This window comes from Cannabis sativa, chromosome 1 (genome assembly GCF_029168945.1).
Source record: "Cannabis sativa cultivar Pink pepper isolate KNU-18-1 chromosome 1, ASM2916894v1, whole genome shotgun sequence".
NCBI lineage: Eukaryota > Viridiplantae > Streptophyta > Magnoliopsida > Rosales > Cannabaceae > Cannabis > Cannabis sativa.
The window spans coordinates 51,103,359-51,113,016 of NC_083601.1; the positions used below are offsets into that span (position 1 = coordinate 51,103,359).

The 9,658-nt window shown below is 34.3% G+C and overlaps 2 protein-coding genes across 2 annotated transcripts; both read left to right on the forward strand.

Moving 5' to 3' along the window:
- Positions 1-838: 838 nt before the first annotated feature.
- Positions 839-3,088, forward strand: LOC133033593 (uncharacterized). Its single transcript, XM_061108513.1, has 2 exons — positions 839-2,624; positions 2,722-3,088. The coding sequence occupies exons 1-2, from the start codon at positions 1,689-1,691 to the stop codon at positions 3,001-3,003; spliced, it is 1,218 nt and encodes a 405-aa protein (XP_060964496.1). The 5' UTR covers positions 839-1,688; the 3' UTR covers positions 3,004-3,088.
- Positions 3,089-3,310: 222 nt separating this feature from the next.
- LOC133029318 (uncharacterized) lies at positions 3,311-4,883 on the forward strand. Its single transcript, XM_061101836.1, has 3 exons — positions 3,311-3,996; positions 4,084-4,409; positions 4,489-4,883. The coding sequence occupies exons 1-3, from the start codon at positions 3,799-3,801 to the stop codon at positions 4,625-4,627; spliced, it is 663 nt and encodes a 220-aa protein (XP_060957819.1). The 5' UTR covers positions 3,311-3,798; the 3' UTR covers positions 4,628-4,883.
- Positions 4,884-9,658: the final 4,775 nt, after the last annotated feature.

Here is a 9,658-nt window from a genome sequence, read left to right on the forward strand (position 1 = left end):
GTAGTTTTCGTATTGTTTTATAAAAACTGTAAAAATATATATAAAATAAAAAATATTCAAACGTAAAAATGTAATTTTTTCAAAATAGTGTCTTGTGTAATTATACATGATAATAATTCTCACTAAAAATATGTATAGTTTTATAATGCAATGTCAAAAGTGGTACTGGTAACCTTATGCTGTTATCCATTTTCACCACATAACCAATTGGTTCTGAACCCAAGTTCTACAAAGAACCACTTCCATGTATAGAAATTTAAATTGCTTAACAGTGAAATTGACAAAGAGAAGTAGTCTTCTTATGATAACTATTTGTTCGTCCTGGGCCATGACACAAAGTGGTAACATTGTTTAAAGATTAAAGATTCTTTAGGTAACATTGTTTTTCTTTATTTTGAATCAATTTCAAACCAGTTTCTTTAAAGCTTCTCGCATACAGAAAACATTGACTTTTGCTAATTTACTATGCTTTCATATTTTGTTAACAAACTTATACACAACAAATTCAATATCTTATGGTCCATTCAAATGAAAAACAATTTCGGTATGTTCAACCAAAGGCTAAACTCAAATAGACCAACAATTTTGAAGGGAATAATTTTGTAATTAAATACGCCGTTATAAAAGGGAAATTTCATTAATTGACCCTAATAAAATACCCCATTTCAAAATATATACCCTCCACTAATTTATACAAATTAATTCCACTATTACTCATTTGTATCCAAAATACCCCTCAAATTTAATTTTCCTCTCTTTCACTCTCTCTCTCTCTTTCTCTCTCTCTCTCTCTGTCGTTCCATCTCTCTCTCTGTCGTTCCCTATTCCCTCTTCGACATCGACCCAACATCACAGTCCCAACAACACCCCACCACGACCACGACCCACTCCGGCCATCCACCCACGACCCCGACCCAACCACGAACCACCACGGACCAGAACGACCAGTGACCAGTGACCACCACCACAAACCACCACGGACCACCACAAAACGTCGCCACCACCACCACCCGTGATCGTCGACACCGAACAGAGGCCATCGCCACCACGAGCAGTACCCGTCGCCACCACCACCCGTGATCATTAAAAGGTAATGTTTATTTTTGAGAAAAAAATACATTTTTCATAGATTTGGATGCCAATTATTGCATGTTGTTGAGATTAGTGGATTTTGTGTAGCTTTTGTGATCTTTAGGTTGTAGATGTTAGTGTTTCAATGAAATCTGTGTATATTACAGGGTTGTCGATGACATGTCGATAGGTTGTCGATAGGATGTCGATAGATTGAGTGTCTGTTTGAATTTTGCTGTAATTTGTATGTCGATAGGATATCGCTTGTATGTCGATAGGATGTCGACTGGTAGTTTAAGTGTATTTCTGCCCTATATTGTCGACGACTTGTCGACAGTATGTCGATGGTATGTCGATTAAATTAACTTGTTGATTGTTAGGTTGTATTGTCGACTGAATGTCGACAGTATGTCGACAGTATGTCGATATATTGTGTAATTGTTATTTGATTGAATTGTCGACTGAAGGTCGACAGGATGTCGATATTTTGTCGACATAAAAGTATTGTGTCTGCTTTTGATAATGTCGACATAATGTCGACGGTATGTCGACATAATGTCGACATGTTTTGAAATTTTTGTGTACTTATGGTTTGATAATGTCGACTGAATATCGACATGATGTCGATGTTATGTCGACCATTTTTTATTTTTTTGGCAGTTATGTTGATTTGTTTTTTGTTTTTTCAGATGGCTCCCAGACTCATCATTCCAGCACCCGAGCATTTTACTGGCCGCGTCACATATAGGGGCACTGGAATTTTTGCAAAAATCAAAGCTCGGTTTGAGGAGTTCAACCTTAATAACACGGCGAAGGAAAGCCGTTTCGGGAACTTCTGGAATGTCGTACCATTGACCTTCTCCTCGGTGTTATTTCACCAGCTGATGCTCCACAAAATGAAAGTGGATGCTCAGGAGGAGTTGAGGATGAGGTTTTATGTTGGTCGGAAGGAGGTCCGATTCGGGGTGCTGGAGTTTGCACTCATTACGGGTTTGGACTTCTCCTCGGGGCCAACAGAAGAGGAGAAGGCTGCGCAGGTCGCGCGCTCGGGGTCAGACCGATTGATCAACAGATATTTCAACCGGTCTGATAGTGTGAAGACAGAAGCACTCCAACTTCAGTTCACAAACTGCCAGAACCCGGAAGACTTGTACAAGCTCGGCTTGTGCTTGTTTGTGGAGTCAGTGCTTCTGGGCCGCGAGGCGAACGCGCTGATTACGCCTCACATACTTAGATATGTGGAAGACCTCGAGTTCTTCTTCCGGATTCCTTGGGGGAAGCACTCATTCGCCAGACTCATGCACTCGCTTCAGAAAGACATGTTGAAACAGAAGGCCAACTACGAGAAGAAGCTGAGTTCGGATGTTCAGCACGAGTGCAAATACACAGCATATGGCTTCGCACCTGCAGTACAATATTGGGCGTACGAGGCCATTTTGGAGGTTGGGAAGAGGTATGGCACGAACCACGGGATTCGGTTCCCCAGGATGCTTAGCTGGACGAGCAAAGGCGATATTGGGAAGAAAGACGTCAGTGCATTATTTTCTAGACGGGTATGATTTTCACTTATGTTCAGAATAATTATTTAACATAAATGCTTGTAATAAATGCTAAATGGTTTTATTTTGATATTTTTTGAACCATAAACAGAATCTTGAAGTGGTGAAGGGGCTACTTCCACGGACAGAGGAGGAGGCATTTGTGAGGACCATATCTTACGATGGTGTGGAGAACCTGGTTGATGATGTTGTGGATGACACAGAGGCTGAGGCAGGTAGTCAGGTACCAGAGACTCAGGTCCAAGATACTCAGGAAACAGACACTCAGGTACCAATTTTTGGAACTTTTTTTTATGTCTTTATTTTTTATTGTTTTTGTTTTGTGATATTTGTTACATTGTGGAATTATCGTATGCTTACCGTATCTTTTTGATATATATTTTTCAGGCCACTGGTTCAGAACCTCAGCCCAGTGCACCATCGTCATCAGGCGTTCAGGGTGCCGAGTACACTGATTTAGTGGCTCGGTTGGATAGGATCGAGGCTGACACTCAGGGTCTGTATCTTTGCTCATGTCGAGTGAAGAAGGCATACGAGACCGGCCATGTAGAGCCGAAGGGTGGTCGAACGTAATTATGGAGCGGCTCGTACACATATTGGCCATGTTGAATCGTCCGCCAACGATGCCTTCAAAGACCGGAGGCCCCAGCAGATCCATCTACCCCACCACCAGCTGCTTCACCCCCAGTAGAAGAGGATGAGGTCTTCCCCGACGATTACGATCCTTATGATGGAGCTCCAGCGACTCCGATCGAGGCACAACCTCTTATCCATGTACATGACACCGAGTCGCAGGGTGAGATTCTGTCGATAGAGGCACAACCTGCAGTGGTTAAGAGCCGGAAGAAGAAGAGAAAGCCTCCTGTATGGTTCGGTGACTATACGGAGATGAAGAGGAGACATAGGCCATCTTCGACTTTTGATCCCCTAGAGCCACCGGATGAGAAATTGTTGACCACTTTCCGAAAGTGGTGTGTTGGACTCATTCCGAACCACCGACTTCGGGATTTGAGAAGTGGTGATTACGGTCCAGGATTCTTTTGGATAATGCTCATACTAAAGGAATGGCTTACAGATTACGTAAGTAAAGTATTTTATAATATTACTTCACTTTACAACTTTATGTGCAATTAATATATTTTTCTGTCTAACTGACATTTCCCTTTATATGCAGCATATAGATGCAGCAATGCATATGCTGAGGAGGCGACGCACCGACTATCCACTGACATTTCCTCAGAAGGGTATCATTCTCTCCACATTCGTGACCGCCATGATGAGCAGTGCATGGACGAGCCACAAGGGTCCGAGAAAAAACTTTAAATGGGAGGATTATATCCTGGACTACTGCAGAGGGGCTCATAAGGTATTGTTTTAGTAAGATTTTAAATGTTAATTGTTTGGTAAGATTATTATGGTTTGTTAATTGTTTCGTTGTTCTCTGTAATTACAGTCCCAAGTCTTTGAGAGATGGAGGGGTAACGAGTTTATTTACTTCGTTCTGAACCTTCCCGAGGCAAGGCACTGGGTCACAGTTGAAGTCGACATAGAGCTGTGGAAAATTAATGTCTACGACTGTGATTCCAGCGTCTGTCATTGGACCGCCTTGGAACCCATCCTGAAGGTTTGGGCAGAACTGCTGCCCTCGCTAATCCTTGCAACCGGGGAATTTCCACATAACAACCAGATCATGGCGTTAGCTAACTGTGACATCACGGTGCTTCCAAAAATGCACGCGACTCGAGCCACTCACGACTTAGTTCCGAAGTCAGCAACCAGGTACATAGCGATAAAAAAGTACTGTAGTATTAAAATATGTTTTACGTTAGACTGACTTTACATTTTATTTTGCATTTAGTGGTGATTGTGGCGTCTATTGCATTGAGTATGTGGAGCATCTCATGATGCAGCGTGGATTGACCGATGTGACGCCAGACCGGATAGCTATGTTTCGTCAACGGTGGTGTGTCGATTTATTTTACCAAAATGTTGGCTGATTATATGTGTAATTATTGGGACATTGTATATTTTGTGTAATTAACATTACAGTTATGTATATATAGATTTTCTTTTCGTTCAAATTTTGATAATTATTCGTGGTTTCAAATATAAAATATCAACATTATTCAACAAAAATAACTATTAAACCTAAAAATAATTAAAATATTTGAAAAATATTCAACCTCAACAAAAATAACTATGACAAAATATGCATCATTACAATATATCAAATTTCCCAACGAATACGTACAAGACGCCTCAGATGCAGGCTTTGCATGTTGCTCTGTTGTGGCACGAGCGCCCTGACGAGCTGCAGTTTCGTGGTACGTAACCTTTTTATCACCAGACGGGAAATGGTTCTCCCGTCTTCTTCCAGCGTTGCTTTTTCTTGGACGACCTACAAGCTTCTTTTCCACAGGTACCCCAACTTTCATATTCTTGATGTGTTCTGGGAGAACCCAATCATCCTCGTCACCAGCAAGATTGATGGTATCATCGTAATGTTGGGTTTTATGCCCTAAATAAAACTCATTTCAATGTAATCAGATTTACTTATTAATATAGATCAGAAATAACATTTAATGTTGCATGGTTCACATGATTTATTTCATGATTATATGTACATAATGTATAGATTCATCTGAAACCCTTTTCACATACTTGATCCTGTTTATTGTGCCGTCAACACATTGGAAAGTAAACATGACTATGTGAATAAAGTTTCCTAGATTTATCAGACATAGGGTTTTACTGATATGATAATCTACAACAGAGTTTACTTGCATTTGGAGAAGTGTTATGTTCTTTCCAGAGCATTGGTTAAAGTAAAGCTCAGGTTGGATGCATGGAGTATGCAACGGAAGGGACCGATATTGAAATTTGACTTAGATTTATTAAACTTACCGTAAAATCTATCAAGTCAATATCGCCAAGTTGATCCTAGATCAAATGATCTTAATCCTGATATGATTAGGCTCAATCTTGAAAGGCTATTCGTGTTCTTTGATTTGTTAGTTAAGCCTACTTTTAGGTCAGGGTGATACGTACATTTTGGGAACACGGTAGTGCAATTGAGTGGGAGCGCTATCATAAACATGGAATCTATAGCTTCTATCTGGCGAATAGTAAGCAAAGGATGATCTCGTTCGAGCTTGACCAAACGAACATAAATGGTGGAGTACTCATTTCACATAAGCTGAAATATCATTTATACGGGGTCAAGTGTTTTAAGGAATAAATACATTGTAGGGTGTAACGGTAATTTAATCCCTTTACAATGTAGATCATTCATATAGAGGATCATTGATCACATTAGGATTATAACAATGGATAACTAATGATGTGTCTATATGGTGGAACATATAGAGCATTCTATATACTGAGAGTGCAATTCTAAGTTCTATGTGTGGATTCAACGAAGAATTAATAAGTTAGTGAATTTTAGTGCTAAATTCTTGATCTACTTATTGGAAGCTCGGTTATATAGACCCATGGTCCCCCCACTAGTTGAGATAATATTGCTTGTAAGACTCATGTAATTGGTTTTGATTAATCAATTATAATTCACAAGTTAGACTATGTCTATTTGTGAAATTTTCACTAAGTAAGGGCGAAATTGTAAAGAAAGAGTTTATAGGGGCATATTTGTTAATTATGATACTTTGTATGGTTCAATTAATAAATATGATAAATGACAATATTATTTAATAATTATTTATAGTTATTAAATAGTTAGAATTGGCATTTAAATGGTTGAATTAGGAAATTGGCATTTTTGAGAAAATCAGATACAAAAGGTGTTAAAATTGTAAAATTGCAAAGCCCAAGGCCCAATCCACTAATGCTATGGCCGGCCACCTATGTAGCTATTTTAAATTGATTTTTTCATTATTTTAATGTCATATAATTCAAATCTAACCCTAGTGGAATGCTATAAATAGATAGTGAAGGCTTCAGGAAAATTACACTTTTCTTCAGACTTTCTGAATCAGAAAAACTGAGCCTTCTCTCTCCCTATCTTTAGCTGACCACTCTCTCTCTTCTTCTTCAATATTTCGAAATCCTTAGTGATTAGAGTAGTGCCCTTACACATCAAGCAATACCTCAATCATAGTGAGGAAGATCGTGAAGAAAGATCATCAGCAAAGGAGTTTCAGCATCAAAGATTCAGAGAAAGAGATCCAGGTTCAGATATTGATAATGCTCTGCTACATAAAGGAATCAAGGGCTAGATATTTGAACGGAAGGAGTCATTATATTCCGCTGCACCCAATGTAAGGTTTCCTAAACTTTATATGTGTTTAATTTATCGTTTTAGAAAGTTCATATTTAGGATGTTAATAAACATACTTGTGAGTAGATCTAAGATCCTGGTAAAATAATTTCCAACAACTGGCCTCAGAGCCATGGTAATTGATTTACTTGCAAGAAATTTGGACTTTAAAACGATTGTTTGTATGTTCTTTGGATGGTATCATGTTGTATTGAGTGTTATTTGATGATTGATTGATGTTTGTGAAATTTTCGTGAAAAATAATTGCGATTTCATCTCTGGAATTATTTTTATTGGATAGTATGGAAAAAATTAAGGAAGTTAGCCTTTTACAGAACTTAATTTGGATTTTATTTGAATTAGTTATGATTTTTTGAAGATTTGAAAAAATCGGGGCTGTGCTGATATTTTCCTGCGATCGCAAATCTGTCCGTACAGTTTCGAAATTTTTTGTTTTTCTTCAATTTTTCATGCTTTTTCATGGAATTAACTTCCAATTTTTTGTATAGTTTTGTATTTATACTATTACTATTCCTAATTCAATTCTAATTATCATTTTGAATTAATTTAATATTTTTAAATTTAATTCAAGATATTAGTGTAATTTGAATTTGAATAGAATTAGTATCTATCTTCTTGCTTAAAAATCTATCTTATTTTTAAATTTGATTATATCTTATTTTTTTTAAATTTAAGGTCAGATTTTATAAGATATTTATAAAATCTTTTAAGATATTTTTAAGATATCTTATCTTTTAAGATATTTTTAATTATATCTTATCTTTTAAGATTTTTTTTAAAAATCTTTTTAGATATTTTGACCTTATTTAAATTTAAAATAAGATATTCATAATCATGTAATTTTAAATAGATGTAAGATATTTTGCTAACTTTTAAATTTTGTTATTTTATTTATTTAAATTAAATTTAAAATCTGAAAAGATATTTCATTTATCTTTTCTAATTTTTATTTTTAAAATAACATTTAAATTTTAAAAGTAGTTAGCAAATTTTGAAATGATATTTAGGTTGGTTGAAACCTAATTTTTCAAAATTGTAGGTTTAATTTTAAATTTAAATTTAAATTTAATTTCGATTTTTTTTATTTCAATTTTTTTTTAAAATTTTCGAATTTTTTTTTAAATTAATTATTTAATTTCGAAATTAATTATTTAATTTAAAATTAAATAAATCCTACATCCAACTATCCAGCTAACCTTGTTGCAGGAGTATGTGTTTTAGCTTATGTGTAAGTTTTCAAAACCTATTATTACTTGATTGCAAATAGCCATGGTTACCTTTTGCCGAATCTAATGATCTAATGGCTCCCTTGGTCAAGATAATAATTTGTAACAGGTATATTTACAATCTTCTTTCATCTGTGTATGACCTAGCAACATGATAGGACCCATCCAAAGTGTGCCTGTGTGAGCCTATGTGTTTAATTTGATTATAGATACATATAGGTTGTTGTTGCTAAAATAAATTATCATAGTTCTTGATAGAATTTATTTAGGCCCATTTAGTTATTGGGCTTATTCAATTAATAACAGTTGTTCTTATTAAGGTTAAATTCCTCTCTTTTGGGCCTTGTGTGAGAGTTGGGAGCCATAGAAGTGGGTACGACATACTGAACCCAGCACCCCCTCACACAAACCACCCCAATTGTGAAGGCCCATTTGCCTGATTTGAATGACTGTACTAGGTTAATTACACTAGTTTAACCTAATTAAAATTGATTAGCAACATAATTAATTTCATTTATTTTGAAATTAATTTAGAAAATCATAGTTTAAAGAATTTTATATTCTAAGCTAAACTATATGTATTTTCTTGTATTTAATTAAATATAGAATTATAACCATCTAGATTCTTTCTGGAACTTAATTTAAATTTTTCATTAAATATTCCTATTTAAGTTGATATTTAGTTATCTTCAACTAACCAACTTAAATCTGAATATCTTTTGAATTCAAAATTTCAAAATTAAGTTGAGGAATTTTAGGCATTGGTTATTAAGATTCTTTAGATATTTTTTAAGTTAATATCTTTTCGAATATTAACTTAAAATGGAATATTTTCAAATTAAGTGGTTACAACTTAATTTTTGATATTTAATTAAATTTAAATTTGAAAAATATTTAAGTTCTAGATTTTTTCTAATACAACTTAAATTAGATATTTTTTCAAATTTTGTGGAAAAGATACTTAGTCAAATAAGATATTTTCTAGATAGTTATTTCTAGACTACTTATTATTTCTAATATTAAATAGGAAAATATTATACATTGTGAAATTAATTATTTAAATAATTAATTTTGGTACAATTTATTTTAAGTATATTTTTTCCTAGTATTAAACTAGAGATTAATAATTAAGCCTTCTCTACACTTAATTATTTATTTCTTGAATTTAATACATTTAATTAATTTGAAAATTAAATATCTAAGTTGATTTTATCATCATACTTAAATATTTCTTTTTCATGACATTTAATTAAATAGAAAATTATTTTTAGTTGAAATTTATTTTTTCAACTAAATTTAAATAATTTTCAAAATATATTTTTTCTTTATTTTATTAATCAATTTTCGAAATTGCATTTCTTAAATGCTACAATTTTGAATTTTATCTTGAAAAATAGATTAAGTTGTAAATTAATTATTTATTTTAATTAATTCTTGGATCAACTTAAATCAATGATTTTTTCATTTATTGATTAATTTAAAATAAATTGAATTAAAGTATATTATTA

Bases quoted from the DNA above. Each gene is read 5' to 3' on its own strand.
- LOC133033593 (XM_061108513.1), top strand. From the start codon at position 1,689: ATGATGTCGATGTTATGTCGACCATTTTTTATTTTTTTGGCAGTTATG. The intron at 2,625-2,721 runs GTATGATTTTCA...AACCATAAACAG, and splicing joins GTGCATTATTTTCTAGACGG to AATCTTGAAGTGGTGAAGGG.
- LOC133029318 (XM_061101836.1), top strand. From the start codon at position 3,799: ATGCAGCATATAGATGCAGCAATGCATATGCTGAGGAGGCGACGCACC. The intron at 3,997-4,083 runs GTATTGTTTTAG...CTGTAATTACAG, and splicing joins ACTGCAGAGGGGCTCATAAG to TCCCAAGTCTTTGAGAGATG. The intron at 4,410-4,488 runs GTACATAGCGAT...TTTTGCATTTAG, and splicing joins GTTCCGAAGTCAGCAACCAG to TGGTGATTGTGGCGTCTATT.